The sequence below is a fragment of the Anthonomus grandis genome, chromosome 6 (assembly GCF_022605725.1).
Source record: "Anthonomus grandis grandis chromosome 6, icAntGran1.3, whole genome shotgun sequence".
In the NCBI taxonomy this organism is placed as follows: Eukaryota; Metazoa; Arthropoda; class Insecta; order Coleoptera; family Curculionidae; genus Anthonomus; species Anthonomus grandis.
The window spans coordinates 17,205,086-17,229,012 of record NC_065551.1 but is presented as its reverse complement, the minus strand read 5'-3'; the positions used below and the strand labels follow the sequence as shown (position 1 = coordinate 17,229,012).

The window sequence follows — 23,927 nt, the reverse complement described above, 5'->3', positions numbered from 1 at the left end:
TCTTCACTTGAAGAATGATCTTGAGCTTTTGCCATTATTGGCATGAAATTACTAAGGAGCAAATTCATTTCCGGGTCTGAATCTCTATCTAAGCTTTCCATACGTCTTTCCAAATCATTATCCTCTTGATCGTCTTTATCCAACAAAACAATGCCTTCAAAATCTGCACTTGTAACGCTTTTGCCAGCAGGAACTTGAATTTTACGACGTCGACTCTTCACATTTTGACCATCGCCATATCTCATTGTTCTTGGAAGGTTTACCAAAGAGTTATTAAGTCCTTCTTTAATGTTCTGATTCTCATCATTTGTTTCGTCAAGATTTTGCTGCGGAAGGCGTCCTAAGACTTGATCCCTATCTAGTGGAAAAATTCCACACTTTTTAAACCTAGATTGCATGTTTTTTCCAGCATTAGGCTCAATAGCCTTTGACAAGTCATTTAGCAAGAAAGGGAATCTGTCTTTTGGAACCGTGCAATGCTTTGAACCAGCCCCCATTTTTCAAGGATCTGTCGCCAAGCTGTTTTAAGAGGCCGGAAAAATGCCACGTCCAGAGGCTCGGTCAGATGAGTAGAGTTAGCCGGAAGGAACATAAATGAAATATTATTTTCTTCGCAAAGAGACCGTACTTGCAGAAAAATGTAAACTCAGATTGTCGCCAATGAAGTACTTCTTTCCCGGTAGATCTTTTACTGTAGGTATGACAGTTCTCTCTACCCAATCTGAGAAGGAAATCGCATCAAACCAACCTGATGGAATCTGACGTCCTTTGGTCCTCCAACTGTCCAAGATGTATACAAATTTTTAGCTTTGTAAACCACGTATGGTGGGAACAATTTTCCATCAGCTGAAGCAGCGTACATAATAGAAACGGCTGACTTCGACGTATTGCAAATACGTTCTGGATAGCGACAGCCCCTTTTCGAGATTACTTTCTTTCTACCCAGATCGTCAGTTAAATTTGTTTCGTCGTAATTTATTATTTTTGATGGCAGTACAATTTTCAACTCCGTGGCTAAATTGTCAAAATAAGCATTGATAGTATTGGGAGAAACAGCAGCTCTTGAGCGCTTGATGTTTTGGCAGATTCTAGATCTTAATTAATTTTTGTGACGTTTTAAAAAAGAATAGACAAAGTCTCTGCCAGGGATATTACCTTTAAATCTCGGTATCGTTTTACCTCTACTGTCTAGGTAATTTTTTATCATCATCCTGATGTCCAAATGGTCAAGTGGATACACCCAATCGGAACAAACTATTAGTTGGACTAAAATATCTTCTTCTTGTTTGGTTAGGGCTGTTTGTCCTCCATGGCGCTTTAGATTTCGGTTTTTGTGGTGCCGATAAAGCATAGAATAATGAATGTTGTATGTTTCGTGAGCCCCTCTATATCTCATCCCGTTGTCAATTGAAGCAAGGGCTATTTTTAGAGTTTTTTCATCAATTTTCTTATATATTTTACCTCGAGGGTCTGGTTTATAAACGCGAGGCATTTTCCTGCAAAAGAAAAAACAATTATGGGGTGGATAGAAACAGCGTGTTTCTTTCTATTCACCCCAAAATTACTTAAAAGTGACGTTATGTATTATATTACACCATAGCAAAAAAATAAGCAAGACAAGCAATTTCTGAAATAGGCAATGTAAGCCAGACATCTTACAGCTACTTTAACCAAAAACTCAATGTCTTACCTGTTTTTAGCTAACCACTATGAATAAAGTTTTGCTAGTGATAAAAGAAGCATGTGTTCACTCCAACGGGTGGTTGGTACTGCAATCAGGGCTGCCAACATAAAACATCTTTGGCCTGTTAAAGTAGTTATGGCGACATCTGTTGACCGTTTGAGAACAAATTTGAAGCGTTGGGAGGTTTAATTCCGATGTTGAGTTTTTTTGAAAGAAGTTTCCCGTTTTTGTTGCTATTCACCCAGCTTCTATTCACTAGTTTCTATTCACCCCATTTCACGGTAACGTTGATGTAAAGCGCAACGCTTCATAATGTTTGTTTATTTGTCTATAATGACTGCACATAGGCTGATTTTTTAAACAGAAATAGGTAGGTATATCTTAACCATATCCTTCACTGTACATATTCGGGATTGAAATACATGCTTTCTCCTTCTTTTTTTCGTAACTTATAATATATAAAAATATGATGTACGCATGAGAATATAAGACTGCCTGTAATATAGTGTTTTTTATTTAATGTTTTAATTCATTTATTTAATCATTTATTTATTTGTAAATTATAAAGTGTCATTTCCAGCCCCGAAGATGGTCTAAATAAAGGCCAAAACGTCGGCATTGCTGCTGAAATAAAATCAGTTTTATTTGAAGTCCTAAACCTGCGACACCTTCTTTCCAATACTGATATTGTCTAATTAATTAATTTAGTGTAATTCCTATTTAATGGCAGTAGGGCAAAGCAGTAAATTGAGCCGTTATACACCGCTTGTTACTCGACATATACTGGAAGCCTAAAACAACATCAAAATTTAAAAGATACTCGTCATCTTATATTAAATATATAGATAATTTATAAAATAAAAGGTGTTAGTTTCTTATTTATTTTTATATGTAACCAATTATTTTAACTCAAATGAAATTTACAATATCCTAACAAATAGCAATATAAAACTATACCTATCGAAATCTAATAAATAAATATATAAATAATAAAAGTTACTGTAAAGAGAAATTTTTGAAAAATTATTATTGCGTACCGGTTTAGAATTTTGAGCTAAGTTACAAAAGGCACTGTACAGTAATTTTATCATGAAATAATTAATGCATATTCGGGTTCGGGCATGAACTTCTAATATAGGTATATTTATAAGTTCGTGGGTTCCTACTATTATAAGGTGTGTACTATTCTATTAACCGTACTATTATAATGTGTGTGAAGTCAGCGTCCGATCGAATCCAGCGACTAAAATCAATTTATAGTCCATGCTTCTTGTTATGTAATCAAAATAATGCCTGTATCTCCTAAAATTCTCAAGACACTTTTTTAACTAATTTTTAGTCCAGATATTAACAATGAATACCTAAATCGAATTACGGTAGTTTCAAACCTCTACAAACTACAAGGTTTCGTTGTGAAAGTGAAATGTTAAAGAGATGAAAACTCACTCCCAAAATTCCCAAAGGATTTGGATTAAACTTTTTTCTATAATAGATAATGAATATCTAAAGGTGTGATTTCCTAGCGACGTCCAGCTTTCGCGGTCCGCCGCCACGTCTGGCAGTTAATAACACGTACAATGTATTTTGTATGGAATCGTTTTCCTTGAAGCGTCGTGACTCGAAGTCGCAACGTCCGGCCGTCAACGGCTGCGTCTCGACTGATCAAAATCATGTCGAGACGCGAACGTAGACCCTAGCCGTCTATACATCAGTTTGATATAAGCAGAGTTTAGCTGAAGATATTAACACAAAATGTAGAAAAAAGTCACAGATGCTGAAGATGAAATATTGATTTATCAAGTACGTGAATATCCTTGTATTTATGACCATGAAAATAAAGACTTTAAAGATTACCAAATTCGGGAAAATGTATGGAAAGAAATTGCTGCAATTTTATTCAAGAATCGTAAGTATTTAAGAATAAATTCATTGTTTTCCGCTCCATATAGATGAATCTAGTTTTGTGAATAGTAGGGTTGCATTAGGTCAAGTAGGTCGATTAATTTTTTCCCAATGTTTTAATTGGTATTTTATACAGTGTCCACCATAATGTTCGCTACATATGGGAATTTTTTTTTACTTGTAGGATATGGGAAAATGTATTATGCTTGATCAAATGCTGGAATTTCCCATATGTAGCGAACATTATATTGGACACTAGTTACGTTAGGACACTAGTTAGTTAGTATTGACAGTAAAACACAAAACTGTTTTTATCTATAAACAACTTTTATTATATGTATGTATATTTTTCAAAACATTGGCTCAATAATAATTATCAAATTGTGTGTAAGATTAAAATACAAAAATATGGACACACCTATTAACTAGAAATTCTAAAGACTCTGTCGTTTTGCCACTCTGTTGCTCCTTCTTCGCTAAAGAAATTTGCGAACATTTCTCTGATTTCCAAACCAGTTGCATCAGCAAATCCTCCACCTCCTGTTAATGGAGTAATGTTCTTTGGCAATGGAATATTTGAATCATATCCGTAATAAGAGTTATTGTTTTTTTCCAAAAATCCATCTCTTAATAGATTATGAAGACAACAAGTCACCATAACCAACTTATCGCAAACTTCTGCTTTAACAGCTATTGGTGTATAATAGATGCGAACGACTTGGCACAACAGACCAAATGCATTTTCAGTGACACGTCTGGCCCTACACAGTCGGTAGTTGTAAATAGTTTTTCTTTTATCGCCTCTAGCCGATAACTTGCTGTATGATTTCATTAAATATCGATGTAACCTAAACCCTTCATCTCGGATTACTACATAAGGTAGCTTCCTGTTTGTATTAGGTATAAATTCATCATTTGGAAATAAATTTCCTAAATACACCTGATTGCCCATCAGTGAATTAGAGGAAATGGAACTGTCTCCCTCTTTACCGTAAGCACCAACATCAACAGAACAACAGAAATTTGCAGTTTGCATCGACCATTGCTAACAGAACTATTGAAAAATAATCTTTGTAATTGTAAAATAGGAAGCCACTATTGTTGGGGCAAAAAATTCGAATGTGTTTTCCATCGATTCCTGCAACACAGTTGGAGAAATGCAATTTTTTCCAAAATTCCAACGCTTTTTCCTTTAAGTATTCACTACTACATGGTCGCAAGAAAATCGGTACCCATGTTCAACATAAAACTTCCAGTGTTTCTCTAATAATAACAGATGTAGCTGTTAAGAAAAAGCTGAATGAAATGCAAAAGGCAAATGACATGGATCTAAATGTCTCTCCAGTAGCCAAGAATCTAAAAAATAAAAAATATCTCATAAACTCTAGGTTTCTAGTTCCTACTTATATAGAGATATTTGAGATTTTAAATATTTTTTTTTAGCCGAAGAATGCAAAATTCGCTGGAAAAATATTCGCGATAATTATTTTAAAAATAAAAGAAAGCAAAAGTTAGGAACAGGTACCAAGTAGACACTGTTGGAACATTTGAAATCTTTAGATTTGGTGAAGACTGAACGAAGGTATGATACTTTATTGTGTATGGATAAATTTTATTTTTAAACTAATTAACTTTGATGAGAGTCAAAATTACAATAATTTACAGTCACAAACTTTTGATGACAATACGACCGATTCCGAATTACAGAACGAACTTGATGACGTCGCATCACCGGAATCTATCGATTTGAATATACCTGCAAAAAAATCAAAACCAAATATGGGCACATATTTGGTTTTGATCAAATTGTCGATCAAATACTCCCAGCAGTAAATCAAACACTCCATCACTATCAGGAAGATTTGTTAAATCCACAACAGCAAAATCAAAACTACTGCAAAATTTAGAAGAAAGGTCAAAAGAGCGCATGGAAATGTATTCAAAACTTGTAGATAATCAGGATGAAGACGAAGTTGATTTGTTTATAGGAGCATGGCTCAACAAATCTCCAGGCATTAATGACTAATCCAGAGCAGCCACAAAATCTCTGTTCACCGGTGCAAATGTCGTCAAGTCCTCAACAAGTGGTATATTTTCAAATGCCAGGTCAACTAGAAGATATTTCAAATGAATCAGTTAACACTCCTCAACCATCAACATCTTCAGTGAACCCACAGGACAACTACACAACGAAAAACGAATATTTCCAACTATGAAGAATATATTTTTTTTAGATACAGAATTGTATTGTTTGAGTTTTCTTGGTGATAATAAATAGTTTTTGTTCTCATTTTAAATTTTTCAAAAAATGTGTCTTACCTTAGTGTCAGAGCCAATTTTTCTTCTGGAGAAATAGGAGTATTTACTCTGTTTGTGGGTTTCTTCTTTAATTCATTTTGAACTAGGCTTAACAGAAAATTAAATTGATCCTTATTAAGCCTGAAGAAGCTGCGAGACTTTTCATCGTCGTCATTTAGGTGATTTTGTATAAGGATCTTGTAATAACCTTCTTCGTTTCGAGATTCATACAATTCACTTGTTTTATCACGCAACGACAGTAATAACCTCATGTCATCATCATTCTCTTCTTCTAATAACGTTAACGCTAATAACTTATTTTTATTCATGTTGATGACCTGCAACTTTTGATTTGCAGTCAACTGTACTATTTGCTATGGCGGGTGTGCTCTCACTACTACAGAAACGCGGACGCCAGACGCTTCAAGCAAATCCCAAAATCGCTACGACGTTTAACAGTAACGACTGGTCGAACGCTGGACGTCGCTAGGAAATCACACCTTAAACCGATTTTAGATAGTTGCAAACCTCTACAAACGAAAGTGTGGGGGCCAGCTAAAACTACCCGTCTTAGCTGCTTTATCCACTTAAAATACTCGGATACAGGGCAAATGATAAACTACGAATTCCTCGAACTCAGAACGTAATTTATTCATACTTGAGTTATAAATGATAAAGAAAACAAATAAACACTTCTTACACAGATATTGGGAGTATTTACGCACATGACCATCTTTACCCGGTAAAAGTTCACTAACCTTACCCATTGGCCAGACCCTTCGCTTAGAATTGTCATTACCGATTAGCACTACGTCTCCGATCCGGACTGGACTGCACTTTGCTTTTTTGGATAGTAACTTCAATTGTCCCATATATTCGGTGCGAAATCGCGCGCGTAAATCATCTCGCAAACGTTGGATATGCCTTGCTTTACGACACAAGAAAGCGCGGTCAACAGAATCACAGTCAGGTAAACCCCAGTCGGTTTGTTCGCGCAAAAACAGAGATGGAGTAAGAGGATCCAAGTCCGTGGGATCCTCGGAACAATTTGTTAACGGTCGAGCATTGACAACAGCTTCACAGTCACAAACCAAGGTTAATAATTGTTCAAAGTCCAAACACGCGAGACCCAACATTTTCCGTAATAGCTGTTTGAGAACTCCAATCAACCGTTCCCAAAACCCACCCCACCATGCCGCTGTCGGGGGGTTAAACTTCCAAACGATACGTTGCACACTGGTATCGCGTAAAATCGAGTCCCAATCAAGCGCCGATGAAGCGTTTTCCGCACCAACGAAATTAGTCCCGTTGTCGCTATAAATCTTTTTAGGTCTACCGCGCCGAGCTACAAAACGACGAAACACTCGCAAGAACCCCGCGGTCGAAAGCGACGTGCATAACTCCAAATGAACCGCGCGGTACACCGCGCATGTGAAAAGACACAACCACCCTTTTTGTCCAGTTCTCAGGAATAACGGGCCAGCAAAGTCTACGCCAATGATCTCAAATGGAATTGCCAAACGCACTCGATCCAGAGGTAACGGTGGCGATTGAACAACCAAAGGTTTTCCATGCTGTCGTTTGCACACTACACATCTGGATATGACACTTCGAATACTACGTCTTCCTCCCAAAATCCAATATTTTTTTCGTAAGAGACTCAGTAGACCTTGGGTTCTAACATGGCAAGACTTCGTATGCTCGGACCAAATCAAACTCTGTACTAAAGGATGCTTGGCAGGCAAAATAACGGGAAATCGGCAATATTCAGTATCTTCCCTGTTAGACACTCTTGATTTCAATCTAAGCACTCCCTTTTCATCATAAAATGGTTGAAGATTGCTGATATTTTTATCATCTTCTCCCGAAAAACACTCTGGCTGGATCAATTTAAATGCCAAGGTCTCGGCAGCCGTAAATTCTTCAGTACTTAACTTACCGCTTTTCTTATTATCTGAATGCGTGATGTTATAACAAAACCGGAGAATCCAACCAAGCATCCGTATTGTCTTGTGATAATTCGAAAAGTAGGATAAATTCCATTCCCTCTGTATATTTAAATCAGCAAGGGCTAATACCAGCTGTTTTCGTCGCTCCTGTAAAATCTCCTCTTCATTGTAGTTTGGGTTTTCCAAAGGCCATTGGTCTGGTTTCTGATAGAGCCACGTAGGTCCCTCCCACCCTTTAGCTTCAAATAATTGCTTTGGAAAACAACCCCGGGAAGGCAGATCTGCGGGATTACAAACCCCTGGTATATGTCTCCAATGTTCCGCTATGGTTAGCTTTCGGATCTCCATAACCCTATTCCAGACGAATGTTCCCCATTGATCTTTTCATTGTATCCACGATATTACCGTAGATGAATCGCTCCAAAAATAACAATTTGCAGTAGTATTGAGATTTTCTCTGACACGTCTTGCACCTATTACTGCGGCCAAAAGCTCAAGCCTTGGTTTCGTCATTTTCTTTAGTGGTGATACCCTATTTTACTTGCTAACAGAAAAACATTGACTTTTTAAAAGGTGCACAACCACTCTCAAAAAAATTGCACATGCATAGGAATCCTTGCTAGCATCACAAAAGGTATGTATGCTGACATCTTGTATATTGCTTCCACCAGTCAAAGTCCATCGTTTAAAAACTTGTGCATACTCCTCATCCACTGTTTCGTCCCAAGTCAGTTGCTTTACCCACAGTTTCTGCAATAATAATTTGGGAAACAATACTGCTGCTGACGTAAATCCTATGGGATCAAACACATTCTGAGTTAACGATAGAATTTCTCTCTTAGTGACCACTAAATTGTCAACATCATTTTCCAAAAAAACCTGGATTAAGAGTTAGAACATCTTGGTCGGGATGCCAAATTAAACCAAGTACAGAGCAGGGAACAGATTCTTGTTCTAAATTACCAATTCTCGTGGCACACTTGTGACACAATTGTCCACATAAAAGCTGTGCCGTAATCTCTCAATAGTGTCTCGTGAATAAGAACTACTGCTGTCACCTTTTCTGAGGAATTGCTCAAGATGATACTCTAACGTCACACCTAATAGAAAAGGACTGCTATTCACTCCAAATACAACTCTCCTGAATCTAAAAACAACCTCATTGTGCTGATCATCTTCCCACAGGCACCTTAAAAAATCACGATCATTTTCATGCACGCTGATTTGCAGGAAAGCTTTGCGGATGTCCGCTTTAACTCCTAGTTTATATTCTCGAAATCTTAAAAGCAGCGACGGTATCAACTCCACAAGATTCAAACCCTTTTCTAGACAATTGTTAAGTGACGGTTTGTTCTTCTCATGCGCAGATGCATCAAATACCGGTCTCAACTTTGTGGTCATACTGCTGTCTTTGATTACTATCCGGTGCGGAAGGTTTATTAACGTGCACTTCCGGGTTAATCCGTTCGATAATTTTTTCTGCTTCCCACTCTTTAAACACTTGGTCACACTGTTGAAAAAGTCCATCTCGTCTCAGTTTGGTAATATTGGACTTCAATCTCTTTTGAGCCAGGCAGTAATTAGAAGGAAGGGGAGGGTGTCAATCAACCCACGGTAATCTAACGTCATATCGGCCTTCACCGTTGATGCGAACTGTTTCAAGAAATAGCTCCTTAGTTGCCATCGCCATTTCTTCTTTAGTTCTCTGCTCCGTTGGCTCCTTATTACCGAGAGTATCCAGTTCCCAAAGTTGTTCTATAGAGGCATCCTTCACAAAGAGATTTAGAGTTGTCATAGCAGCACTTATATTTCTCTTTCCATTAGTTACAACCTTTCCTATGACAGTCCATCCTAACCTAGTCTCAATCGCCATCAGACCACAAGACAAAGACTTTTGATTTCCCGTACACAAAATACCAGCTACATCTGCTCCTAACAATAGCTCTATGGGCCCGGCATCTTGGGAATCGGAACGTTGAATACCTAGGTCTGCCAGTTCATCTGACCATTGACCACTAAATATTGGAGGTATATTACTACATATAATAGGCTGATCCAGAGCCTCCATGGAAAACACAAAGTTTCCATCACTTAATGTAATATCATAGCATTGATGGTCATAACCTGCCTCTCTACCTCCAAATAAACAATGAATCACCTTTTCAGAGCGCTTGGATTTATATTCGAGTTGAGCAGCTGTTGACTTCAAAATATAACTCCTCTGGGAACCACTATCCACTAACGCCCTCACTGACTTGTACCCATTTAAACCTTTTAGTTGTACTGGAAGGGTTTGCAAAAATACATAAGTGTTAGTGTAATTCGCCAACGTCTGATCACGTACAACAGTTCTCTCTTTTCGAACGTCACTGCTTTGGCCACCATTATAGCATTTTTCCTGTTTGGAAGCGACTTGATTGACTGACAGACTAGGACACATCAAAACAAGGTGGGATTTTTCACAAACAACACAATTGAAAGGCCCTCTACACCTTCGAGATTGATGACCCACTTTCAAGCAACGGAAGCAAGCTTTCTTACTGGACAAAATATTTTTCGTTTTTTTTGGTGACATTTTATTGGCTTTGAAGCAAGAGGAACTTTCATGAGATCCGCCACAAAAAATACAACTGGCAGCATCGCAATTTACAAGACCCGCGGCAGTGGAAACTGCCACCTCTAACAGACTTTCTTTTCTTAAAATTATCGTCATTAGAACACAATCTGACACCTGACATACGTTCCGTCAAACCAAAACCGTCTGCGGCCAATCTAATTCTCTGTTCATTCTCCACCTCACTACTGAGAAATTTCATTAGATCTTTTAACCTCAACTCTAACACAGAACCACCAGGATCATCAGGGACATCGCTTGGAACACTGGTTACTGAAAAGGGTGAACGCTGCCAAACTCGAAGCAAATCTGGAGGTAAACATGACTCAATCAACGGAAAAAGTAAAGCTGAACAACTTTCCGTTGTAATACCCAAAGTCTCGAGTGCTCGCAGTTGTGTCTCAATTTTATCATGGAGCATAGTAATTTCCACCTTTTGTTTTCCAGCCGAACCTACTTTGCATACAATCAATAATTTTGACATAATTCTTGCTTACACCTGGAAAACTTTCAACAAGCTGTCTTGCTCGACTTCCTGGGATTGTCGTCTGCCACAAATACTCGATTTTGTCATGGTCATCAATGTCAGAGTCACTATGGATTTTCTGGAACTGGCTCCAGAAAGACAACCACCCCTGAACACTACCATCATAAGGTTTTAACTCGATGCGAGGTAATTTAAACTTTCGCTTACTTTGACTTTCTCCTGTCATCGAATGTACACTAGGCACAATACGGGTACTAGACTCTAAATCGGCATCCACGAAAAGTTTTTCACACCTTAGGTTCAGTTCACAAAACCGTTTCATCTACATATCACAACTGTCCATCTCGGTAGAAAGTTCATCTTCCGATGCGTCCTCTAATAAACTCTTAAAAATCGCACTATCCCGCACTTTCAAATCTTCTGCTTTCGGTTTTAAAGTTCCCATAAAACACGAATAGCCTCATTATTTTCCTCCGAACGGGGGCCATCTAACAAATTCGCGAGTTCATTGGCTGTTCTCGTGAAAGATCCACGGTAAACTTTCCGAGCCTTTTTCTGAGCTTCTAGTTGTGATCCATGGTAACTAGTCAAAACCACGTCCCACACGATATGTGATTAACCAAAAAACAATACTTCTAAATATACAGAATCTTGATTCAAAATCCGAACGAACTTATCCGTACTCTCAACTGTGAAAACTCAAGCGTCGATTTGCCACTGTAAGCCGAGGTCCTGTCACGGTCGCCAAAATGTGGGGGCCAGCTAAAACTACCCGTCTTAGCTGCTTTATCCACTTAAAATTCTCGGATACAGGGCATATGATAAACTGAATTTCTCGAACTCAGAACGTAATTTATTCATACTTGAGTTATAAATGATAAAGAAAACAAATAAACACTTCTTACACAGTTATTGGGAGTATTTAACAAACATTAAACTTAAAATTTACATGAGTAACCGCATGATTACAGAGGGCCAAAACACGACGGCCGCGCGACGTTACGTCGTAATCGTTACCGAATCGATGACAATAGACGACTAACTTAAGGGTGTCGCCCACTAGAGCGGAGCGCATGGCAGCGCGGCGGAGAGCATTTTCTTGCCCATACGCACATAGAGCGCGCTAAACCGAAGCGACACGGAGCGGCTAGCTGAGTTTCTTCAGTTTGTACAATGCTGTCCTCCGATGAGGAGAAGCAGAAAAAAAACAAAAAAGGATAAGAAAATGTTGGATACATAATATATGTAAAAAACGTAAGACTGAGGGTGAATTCTATACTTTATTTCCTGATCTAATAGAAGACGAAATTAAATTTCATCGGTATTTCTGAATGACGCATGGAAAATTCATGAAACTACTAGGTTACCCAAAAACCAGAAATAGAAAGACAAAATACGTCATTTCGTCAAGCTATAGGTCCAGAAGATTAGGTTAGTAGGTAAGAAGGTTAGCTGTATGCTTAAACTTTAATTTAACAGATAATTAAGGCAAGTTAAAAGCAACCTTAAAACAACTTCTTGATTCTCATACAAAAAATATTACAAAAAAAGTACACCTCTAATATGCAAAAAAACTCAAAAAATACATTTTCTAAATTATAATAAAAAAATAAAATTAAAAGTTTTCTTAATTATTTATATAAGTGTTCTGGCAACTATAAGTGTGAATCATCTAAATTATGTAAATTCGTAAGATCCTCGGAAAATTGTGGGACCTGTGTCTGTTGACATGATGATGATGGTTGAGTGTAGGAATAGTATTGATGGTTTATGTCTGGTGATGTTTGAGGTATTGCCAATAGCACAGAATCTTGAAAGTTATTTAAATGCTGACGAGATGTTCGTGATAAAGATGAGAGTGGATATGGTGAATATTCAGCTCTATTTGATTGTACATGTTGTCTTTCAGATAAAGCTGCTAATTCAGCTTCATTGACAGCTTTAAAAACTTTCGATTTTTTTGTTAGTTTTCGACATTTCTGTATTTTTTTCTTAGGGGCTGATGAGGTCGATGTAGTCGATGGAGTGGGCGGTGGTGAACTACTATTGTAGTAAGAATCCTCTTCACTTGAATTTCCAGTTTCTTCCTCTGTTATTTGTATGTTTGAGGTTTGAGGTCTTTCAGTGATGTGTGGCAGAAGGCAAGCCATCTGTTGTTCAAGCTTCCAGGGCCTAATTTTTTTTTGCAGCATCCCTACTCTTTGTTTTACGAGCTTTAATGTCTTTGCGAAAATTGTCTCTTAGTTTTTTCCATTTATCTTTACATTTTGAAGCTGAAATATAAAAATTTTCTTTTCAGATTCTTGGCTACAGGAGATTCATTTAGATCAATTGCATTTTCGTATCGCTTAGGAGAAAGCACTGTGAAGCACTGAGAAATTGTATATTCAACTTGTGACATAATTTGGACTAAAGTACGCAATATTGTCATGCCAAATCCAAAGGAAACATGGAAAACGGTTGAAAAAGACTTTTACGAACTATGGAATTTCCCCAATTGCATCGGTGCCATCGATGGCAAACATGTTATTATTGAAGCACCTGCCAATAGTGGTTCGCTATATTTTAACTACAAAAATACGTTTAGTGTCGTTCTACTGGCATTAGTAGATGCCAATTATCGTTTTATATGTGTAGATGTAGGTGCCTATGGAAAGAACAGTGATGGAGGAATATTTACTTCTCCTAATATGGGAAAAGCACTGTTGCAGAACTCTTTTAATATACGTCCTGATAAAAGTCTTCCAGGAACCAATATTATTGTGCCTCACGTAATTGTAGGCGATGAAGCATTCCCTCTAAACAAGTATTCATTGCGACCGTTGAATTTTGACACAAGTATTTAGGATTTATCAAATGAGATTAAAAATGAGCCCCAAACATGTGGACAAAGTTATTTTAGCGACCTGTTGTTTACATAATTTTTTAAGGCCTTCTTTAATTTCATTGGAATCAGTTGACAATAACCTTAACAATGATAATCTTCAAAATTTACGACGAGTGGGAAGAAATGCAACGATGGAGGCCCAGACATGGCCAAATGCATTTGCAAATTAGGAATATATTTGCAAATTATTTTTCTTCGCCCGAGGGTACAGTTTCTTGGCAAAATGCAATGATAAACAGAGGAATAATGGATTAAGAACATACTGACAATAAAATGTGTATCTAGTTATAGTATAAGATCCGAAACTAAGATCGATCTTAATCAATATGTAGGATTTATTTTTTCATAAAAAACCTTTCATTACGTCGCTACGTATCGCACATTAGCCAGCGCGCGACGTAGCACCGCAATCGGCAGCGTACGGCAGCGGAAAAATATACCCATCATAGAATTCCGGTCGCTTCATTGCGCTGCCGATCGGTGCTGTTCCGACAAGTGAGCGGACTTCCATTTAGAACAATGTATTATAAAAAGTACTTTCCGGCGCGCTGCCATACGCTCCGGCGCGCTCCGCTCTAGTGGGCGACACCCTTTATTGTCCGGGGAGCGGGGAAATAACAGCGCGTAATTATAAATAGATTGACAGATGAGCGCTATTGCCACTACACTTAAACTAATTATGAAATTAGGGGAAAATAGTACTGTCCCGAACAGAAAGTTTTTTGGTAAAAAATGATTGAATTGTTAGATGTAGAAAAAATGTAATGGCTATAGCTCGCAAAACTCCCAAAGGATTTGGATAAAACTTTTTTACGTAATAAACAATAAATATCTAAACAGATTTCAGATGTATCCCAGCACATGTCAGCACACCCAAATGAAAACTAATCACAGCTGACACACAACACACTGAACGAAACAACTGGAAAAACTTTGTGCGAAATATGAGAACAGATCAATTTTGTTAAGATTTTACGCAAAATTTGATAATCGAAAGTTAGTTTTTCATCAGAAGTAAAAACAAAGCGTCTGCAAGCTAAAGATCTATGAAAAATGGCCGAATGGCGAATTTTATTTTTATATGACATAATCTGATACTTGACGCTACGTGCAGCCTCGGTAAAAATGGTAATTTAGGTGGTTCTGCATCTTGGTGCCATCTAAATGTCGAGGAGTAGAAGCGTAAAGTTTTTAGTGTTCTTTAACCGCCCAAGCTTTTAAGGCCCGGAAGCTTTTAAGATTCGACTAAGTCGCGGCTTCGCTAAGCGTTTATCTGTCTCTGTTTATTGAATGAGAATAGAACGAGATAGTTATGACCACTATTGCTGCATATTATGGTCTGCATTTATTCTTCCGCTTTCAAGGTTGGTTACATTTTCTTTACGTTTCAGTGTTATTTATTTTTGCAAAAAAAATTTTGGTATTGTTTGGCGTACTATTACGGGTTTGAATAGTACAGGGTGACCCAATAAGACTGTTCCTCGGCCATATCTCGGGAACTGTTCGTAAAAAAAATTTAAAAAAAAAAAATTATGAGGTAAATCGGTCATGAAAAATCGTTGGAAAATATTTTCAAGTTCTAAAAATTACCACCAGAGGGCGTAATTGCCATCTTAAATTTTAAAATTGCATTTTTCTTTAAATTTCGCATAACAACCAAATTTTTTTTTTTTACATTTTTAAAGAGAACCAGGTTATCTACGATTTTCGTAAAATAAAAAAATCAGCCATTTCAAAAACAAAGATGGTGGAGCGCGTTCAGTTGTTTTTGCAATAACTTGCTTTAACTTCTTAACGGTTTGACCGATTTTAACAAATTTGGTATCGTTGAAAAGAGCATTCCTTGGGCAATAAGAATCAACCAAAATATAGTTGATTTAGTTGAATCCTTTTCCGCCTGGGGGCTAGCTTTGACACCATCACCCAAAATCCTAAAAAAATCAAAAAAATCAAATGGAATGATATGACTTTTTCTTTATGAAAAAGTAGCCAAATAACATCCAAAGAGGCCAGTGAAAACCGTTTGTCAAAATGTCTTTCCTAACCGCAAATATTGGGAAAATAAGGAAAAAAAACGCATCCCAAACGTAATAAGTCACTTTAATATTATAGGTAGGCCTTGGAAAATGAAACAAATGAAACATGAAAGGAACAAGAAAGTGATCTAATGGCGACCCAGGTGTTCAAAATGGCCTCAGTCATTTTGGACGCACATCTGAAGACGCTGATGAGTTGAAGAAACAGCAGTTTCAATTTCAGCTATTGGGATATTTAAGATGGCATTCCTAATTCTTGCAATCATATCCTCGCGGGAAGTTGGCCTTGTTGCATAGACTATATCCTTAATCCTTCCCCAGAGATAAAAATCAAGGCAGGTTAAATCGGGAGACCTAGAAATATTCATTAAGTTTTAATACGTGTGCAATTATAAACAGAATCATTCCAAATAGGCAACGTCTAAAGATTCTTGTGTTAAATACTTGCCTTGGCGCCCAAGGGAATAGGCTTCCTCTTCCGATCCAACGGTCAGGGAAGGTGGCATCTAAATACTGGCGAACAGCAAGAGCATAATGGGCGGGGCAACCATCATGCTGGAAAAACATATTTTGGCGGACGTTCAGCGCAATATCTTCCATTAAAATTGGAAGAACATTTTCTAAGAAATGTAGGTATGTTAGACCATTTAATGCGCCGTCCAAAATATATGGACCAACAACCCGCCCTCCAATTATCCCACACCAAACATTTACACTATATCTCCCTTGATGCTGAACTTGTCCAAGCCAGCGCGGATTATTTCGGGCCCAAAAGTGCATATTATGTAAGTTTAAGTGCCCATTGCTATTGAAGGTGGCTTCGTCAGTCCACAACACAGTTGAAAGAAATTGAGGATTTTCTGCTATCATGCTTAATAGCCAGTGGCAAAAATCTAGCCTTTGGTCAAAATCCGGAGGAGAAAGGACTTGGTGTTAATTGATATGGTAGGGATGTAGCCTAAAATAGCAAGAAATGTAAAAAAAACCCTAAGATATGATATTTAGCAGGTTACATACCTATGGGTTCGAAGAATGCGGTGAACCGTACTTTGAGGAAAACCTAAGTCTCGAGAAATCTCTCTAGTACTAATTTGGGGATTGATTTCTACAGATGCCAGGACATTAACTACATTTTGTTCGTTATTTTGCCTATTTCTAATCATGGCAGGTCTATGGATGCTAGTTGTTGTTAACAGGCGCTGGGCCAAACGCACAAACACGCGGCGATGGTATCGTGGTCGATTCGGATAGCGCAAATAGAAGGCGCGGGCAGCGATGGTCGCATTTTGCTAACACTCAAAATATATCGCCAGCATATTAAATGCTTCTTGGTTAGAAATCGGCATTGCAGAAAAGATTCAAAATTCAAATAACTACACTTTCTGAATGTAACACAGCAGAATAATGACAATAACAATGACAACAACACAGCAAATGACAGCTGTTATTATTTTATAATGCATCATGTTTCATTTGTTTCATTTTCCAAGGCCTACCTATAATATTAAAGTGACTTATTACGTTCGGGATGCGTTTTTTTTCCTTATTTTCCCAATATTTGCGGTTAGGAGAGACATTTTGACAAACGGTTTTCACTGGCCTCTTTGGATGTTATTTGGCTACTTTTTCATAAAGAAAAAGTCATATCATTCCATTTGATTTTTTTGATTTTTTTAGGATTTTGGGTGATGGTGTCAAAGCTAGCCCCCAGGCGGAAAAGGATTCAACTAAATCAACTATATTTTGGTTGATTCTTATTGCCCAAGGAATGCTCTTTTCAACGATACCAAATTTGTTAAAATCGGTCAAACCGTTAAGAAGTTAAAGCAAGTTATTGCAAAAACAACTGAACGCGCTCCACCATCTTTGTTTTTGAAATGGCTGATTTTTTTATTTTACGAAAATCATAGATAACCTGGTTCTCTTTAAAAATGTAAAAAAAAAAAAATTTGGTTGTTATGCGAAATTTAAAGAAAAATGCAATTTTAAAATTTCTGATGGCAATTACGCCCTCTGGTGGTAATTTTTAGAACTTGAAAATATTTTCCAACGATTTTTCATGAGCGATTTACCTAATAATTTTTTTTTTTTAATTTTTTTTACGAACAGTTCCCGAGATATGGCCGAGGAACAGTCTTATTGGGTCACCCTGTACATAACGTACATAGTACATCGATATCGATATGCAGCGACAAAAATCGAGAAGGCAACATATGTCGGTTGCCAGCGACCAATTTATAGTTCGTGCTCCCTGTTATCTAATCAAAATAATGCCCGTATCTCCTAAAATTCCCAAGGGATTTTTTTGTCCAGATACTATCAATGAATACCTAAATCGAATTACGGTAGTCTCAAACCTCTACAAACTAAGGTTTCGTTGTGAAAATTATTTAAAAAGTCAAATGTGAAAAGAGATGAAAAAAGCTCTAACTTCCAAAATTCTCTCCTTTGGATAAAACTTTTTTCTATAATAGTTAATAAATATCTAAACGGAGTTTAGATGAATGGAAACCTTTAGAAACAAATAAAAGTTTTTTGGTAAAAAAATTATTGAATTGTTAGATGTTAAAAAAATACAAGCTGCTATAACTTCCAAAGGATTTAACTAAAACTTTTTTCGGTAAATAATAACAAATATCTAAAGCCTCTACAATCGAAAGTTTTTTAGATAAAAAAATTATTGAATTGATAGATGTTAAAAAATATAAGCGACTATAACTTCCAAAAATCCTAAAGGATTTAAATAAAACTTTTTTCGGTAATTAATAATAAATATCTAAACCGATTTCAGATGATTGTAAACCTCTACAAATGAAAGTTTTTTTTTAAATCTAAAATCGGTTTAAATATTTACTATCTATTATAGAAAAAAGTTTTATCCAAACCCTTTGGGAATTTTGAGACTTTAGCTTTTTTCATCTCTTTCACATTTGACTGTTTAATTAATTTTTACAACGAAACCTTAGTTTGTAGAGGTTTGGGACCACCATAATTCGATTTAGGTATTCATTGTTAATATCTGGGCAAAGAATTATTAAAATCGGGAGTTTCAGGAGATGCGGGTGTTACATTGATCAAATAACAGCGAGCGCGGACTATAATTAGGTCGCTGGCAACCGATTTATGCTGCGTTCTCGATTTTGGTCGCTGGATATCGATCGGTCACTAGCTTCACACATATTAGTTACCTTCACTCTAACTAAAACATATCAATAATAATATTGTTATTTACCTTTAAGGGTTCTCTATTATTATGTGATATACTAAATTTTTCATTAATAAATCTTATATACTATACCATGACAAGTGAAATGAACCTACCTCACTCAAGTGAGTCCCCATTTGAACAAATCATTATTAGGAAACAACCAGATTTTACTTCAGGATCCAATACATCTTTGTTGTCAATACAGAGCCCTATGTTGCAAAGTAACACACCTAATATCTGTCTGTATAACAATCAAATAGACATAGAAGGGATGATCATAGAAGAGGGTAAGTGCATTACCCTTGGCTTTAAATTACAGTATATCTCTTTTGCAATAAATTCCTTATTTACTGCATATACATATCTCTCGTAGAATTTATTAAAACTGAGCCTCTGGAACTCAAACCTAACCTTTATACTTCGGACTGTAATCCACTGTTAGATGTGAAACTGCCAATAGTTAAAGATAATGATATAGATGAAATTGAGATTAAAAAGCGACAAATAATAGAAAATGAAACTACAGTGTACAAATGTAAATTTTGTGATGGAGTATTTCAGAAGTTTGCAGAGTATAAACTGCATAAAATGGAACACTCAGTTGAGAGAAGGACTTGCAAAATTTGTAATTTGTTGTGCCAGAACATTACCAAGGCATATACATAATATATTTTAATTTTGCCATGTTCTCAATTATTTGAATTTTAGTTAAAAGATCACATAAATAGGCACACAGGGAAAAGGCTTTTTAAATGCACAAAATGCAAAAAAGATTTTGCATCAGCACATGTGCTAAAAGGACATATGGAGTGTCATTTAAAAGAATATAAATTTGAGTGTGACCAATGTGGAAAATTTTTCAAGTCTACTAAATCACTTAAGGGGCATAAGAATACACATGCTGAAAAAGTTAAAGATTACATTTGTAAGGTATGGTTTCTATTATATTTTTTTTTATATTAACTAATTGAATCACTTATTTGAGAAACTTAGTAAGTAAAGAAAGTAATTTGGTATTTTTAATTTGTTTTAATGTTTTCTTCAGTAGTAAAATCCCCTTCTTTTTATTCATAAGAATTGTCACATTCATAAAAAAAGGATCATTTTAGTTATGTGCATTTTTGCTTTACAAATAATACAGATCTATAAACTTACTGGTGTATACAAAATTGGTATAGGTACAATGGGAAAAATCAAAATAAGTGTTAAAAGTGTAATTTGGCAGTGTGAAAGAATTAAAAAGATTACAGTTTCACTAAAGATTTCCAATCTGCTTGGTCCAAATATTTATTATAAATACAATTGCTTAACTATAAATCTTGTTAAAAGTGAAAAAGTTACATTTAATGTATCCAAGTTTAGGCACTTTTCTTCAAATACTTCAAAAGGGACAGTTTTGACATATGACTACTTAGTTAAAAAGTTATTTGTTTCCAATTGGCATCAGATATGCTACGTTTGGTGCCCTTGTATGCAACCAGCCTGCCTTAATGTGAAAATTCCTTAAGAATTAAAAAAATGGTTTGTCAGAAAATTGAAAAGCTACTACTTACTGATGAAGATGTAATTAAAGAAAATTTCTGAAGAACTTTTTGTAGCAGACTGAAAATAATGACTTAAAGACAGAAGACAGGGGTGGATCCAAGGGGGAGAAATGAAGGAAATTTCCCCCCTCCCCCCAAAAACTTTTTGATTTGTACATTTTTATATCGAGCAATTTGCGTGAAAAAATGGATGCAATTTTCACATTGTATTGCTGCAGGTGGGCCTTATTCTACGATATGTTGATTCAACTGAAAATGGACAAGCATCAGAGAAGATCTCATTCCTTTATTTATTGATGCTTTTGGAGAACTGTCAATGAATAATTCTGCAGAAAGTAGTGACTCTGACGACTCGGAAGAAGAAACTGAAGTACTCTCTACTAAAAACGCTCAAGAAGACAGCCAACTGATGTGGAATTATCACTTACCGGGATTGCTCTTGGGAATATCGTCCTCGCAGAAATGAAGAAAATGAATGTCAACTCAAAACACTGCATTGCAATAGGAACTGATGCGTGTGCTGTGATGCTATTAGATTGTGGAGCTGTTAACGAAATCCGGAAAGAAGCGGAAAACGCTGTAGTAACACCCTGTTATTCTCACAAACTAAACAGCACCATATCTAAATCTACCAAAATTCGAGTGATTGAATTGGTATGCAACACTATACGTAAAAAGTAAGTTCTTCAAGAAGTCCTTTCCTAAATGTACGACTGCATTGGCAAAGAAACTTGAATGACACCTGGTACAGTTATGCGAAACAAGGTGGGTTCAAAGTCATGATGCTGTTGTTCAATTTGCCTCCAAAATGTTGATTGTAGGAGCTTTGACAAAAATTTCCACTGTGAGTGGAAGAACAAGGAAACAGCTGGAAAAGTAACAGTCCTAATAGCAGCTTTGTGCAAATTCGAATTTATCGTTGGACTTTTCTGTCTTTGTGACACTTTATCATGCATATCTTGTACTGCTTCAGAAAGAGTCCATCGATAATGCAAAAGCATTAATGATGATAGATACGCTGCTTGCAACGTTTCAAGGTTGGAGAGAAAAAGCTGATGCAAATTTCAGAAGTATTTATTCAGATGCGAAAAAACTAGCACAAAAACTGGATGTTTCTGAACAAAAACCAAGAACTTGTGGCGAACAAACGAAACGCGATAATTACAGCATTAGCAGTTGCGAAGATTACTACAGGGTCTCGGTATACATTCCTTTGTTGGATACCATCTGCAAAGATCTCAAGACTCGTTTTTCGAAAGAAGTTCTAGACGGTTTTCAATTGAGTTGCTGCCTACGAAAGTATGTGAGCTCAATCCAACTGAAAGCGAAAATCTTATCAGCTGTTTGACAGAAAGATTCAAAGGACTCATAACTGATGACAACATCGTGCAGCGTTTTTAAGTTCAAAAGCGAGTTGATCCACTGGCAGTGCTATTGGCAGCAGAAGAAAAAGACTTCAGCGAATCCACTTCTAACTGCTGCATTACAAGCTTTGTAGAACTGTGATGTTGAAATATTCCCGACTATCAATGCTTATCTTCGTATATTTTGCACACTGCCTGTGACAAATGCAAGCAAGCTCTGAGCGCTCTTTTTCTACTCTTCGCTGCTTGAAAACATGGCTGAGGTCAACGATGCTACAAGAAAGACTGATTGGATTGGCTTTGCTATACATACACCAAGACATTGAAGTCAGTCCTGAAGAAGTCATTGAACGATTCGCAAAACTGGGGCCTCGTCGTTTTGTTCTATGAAATAATTCTTCTGTAACATTTGCATCAAAAACAAGGATTTGTGGCTGAATAAATGAACATTAATACATCAATTACAATATATTATAATTATGCTGATCAACTGTGTTCAAAAAAAAATTCCGCTCCCAAAAATCAGCCCTGGCAGAAGAACTGTAATATGGTTTTTTCATATGTTTATTAGAAGTTTGTACTTTTTTGTGAAAATAATTTATCATTATTTTTTGAGAAAGTTGGTATGTCCATTTTTTAAATTCAGTTTAAATTTAACATTACCATTCAAATTTCTTTCAATTTTGTAAAAAGCTATCACAACATACATTGAATACCTAAACTCTAAAAAAATTTCAATTGAGAATAGCTGTGCACTTTTTTTCAGTTTTCTCAGATCTATGTATATTTATGGGATTTATTTCATTTCTCAAATAAGTTATTCAATTAAATACTAAACTAAAAACTTGGCATGCATGAATTATGACATAAATGGTTTTGGGAGTATCTAACAAATCAAAAAAAATTATAGTATAATAATATATAACATAAAATCGGGGACAGAATGACTAAAATTTATTAAGACCCTCATCAAGGTATGGAAAACTTTGAATATTGATTTTACCATAGTGGTGTACCATGAGTTTTTAAAACAAGAGTTAACATGTTTGTATCACAGTAAGCTTACTATAATCTTATGTTGTTCTTACCCTGGCTTATTTTTATTTTGGTTGTAAAAATGGTTGTTGTAAATATTAGTTATTCTATATTTTTTTCATTTTATTTATAATTTATATGATGTTTCTACCATAATTGTCTTTTATGTTGCTGTACACCCTATTATTATAAATAAGTTTATTAATAAGCAGTAATCAAAGGAAGACTCCATATAGATATTGTATTTCTGCATTTTTAAAGTTAAACATGTTTTATTTCTTTTTCTTTCTTTCTAATGAGATATTAATTTTAGTTGTGCAAGGAAGAATTTAAAACAGTAAGAGAACTTACAGGGCACCTCAAATTACATGGAGCCAAACCTCCAGAGCCAAAATGTTATATTTGCAGTAAGGTATTTACACTACTCTTAAAAATTTTGCAAATTTTTTCTGTAGGAATAAATTACTTCTTAGGTTTTACCTACTGAGGCGGCCCTAAAAACCCACCTTTCCACCCATGTTGATCTTAAGTTCCCATGTCAGTATTGTGATAAGATTTTCAGTACTAGTACCAAAGCCCGAAAACATGTTAATAGAACTCATATTAAAAATGTATGTGAGTTATGTGAAATGGTTTTCTATGATAAGGCAGAATTCACTAGACATAAGAAGAGTGAACATACTGAAGGTAAACTTTTTGTCATCATTTTTATTACATTTTATTATTTGTAGGATTTTGTTTTGTTTTGTAGTTTTTCAGGTTACAATTGAGAATAGATGGCTTCTGCCAAGAGTTATTCATTGTTCTTGTAAGGTATAATTACAAAAAATTCAAATAAGATGATGGGCAATATATCTATGTATAGCTCATATACAGGCTGTCCCAACTCTATTTACACACGATTTTTTTTCGTCCTCGT

The 23,927-nt window shown here is 36.1% G+C and overlaps 1 protein-coding gene and 1 long non-coding RNA gene across 4 annotated transcripts in view; one reads left to right on the top strand and one right to left on the bottom strand.

The window, feature by feature from the left end:
• The window catches only part of LOC126738034 (gastrula zinc finger protein XlCGF26.1-like), a 69,927-nt gene that overhangs the window by 28,803 nt on the left and 17,197 nt on the right, over positions 1-23,927 (top strand). Inside the window, exons 1-5 of one of the 3 annotated variants that reach the window (XM_050443199.1) lie at positions 19,000-19,352; positions 19,439-19,719; positions 19,774-19,995; positions 23,322-23,420; positions 23,482-23,695. The exons of 1 other annotated variant lie outside the window; for it this stretch is intronic. In XM_050443199.1, the coding sequence (XP_050299156.1) occupies positions 19,157-19,352; positions 19,439-19,719; positions 19,774-19,995; positions 23,322-23,420; positions 23,482-23,695 (1,012 nt within the window). In that variant the 5' untranslated portion in view covers positions 19,000-19,156. Of the gene's footprint in view, positions 1-18,999; positions 19,353-19,438; positions 19,720-19,773; positions 19,996-23,321; positions 23,421-23,481; positions 23,696-23,927 lie in introns of those variants that run through there. One more of the 3 variants, XM_050443201.1, reaches the window with a different exon arrangement.
• On the bottom strand, positions 2,181-20,666 carry LOC126738037 (uncharacterized). The gene is made up of 2 exons (XR_007661200.1): positions 20,407-20,666; positions 2,181-2,475 (listed from the first exon to the last, which is right to left on the bottom strand). It is a non-coding gene; the product is annotated as an uncharacterized LOC126738037 (long non-coding RNA).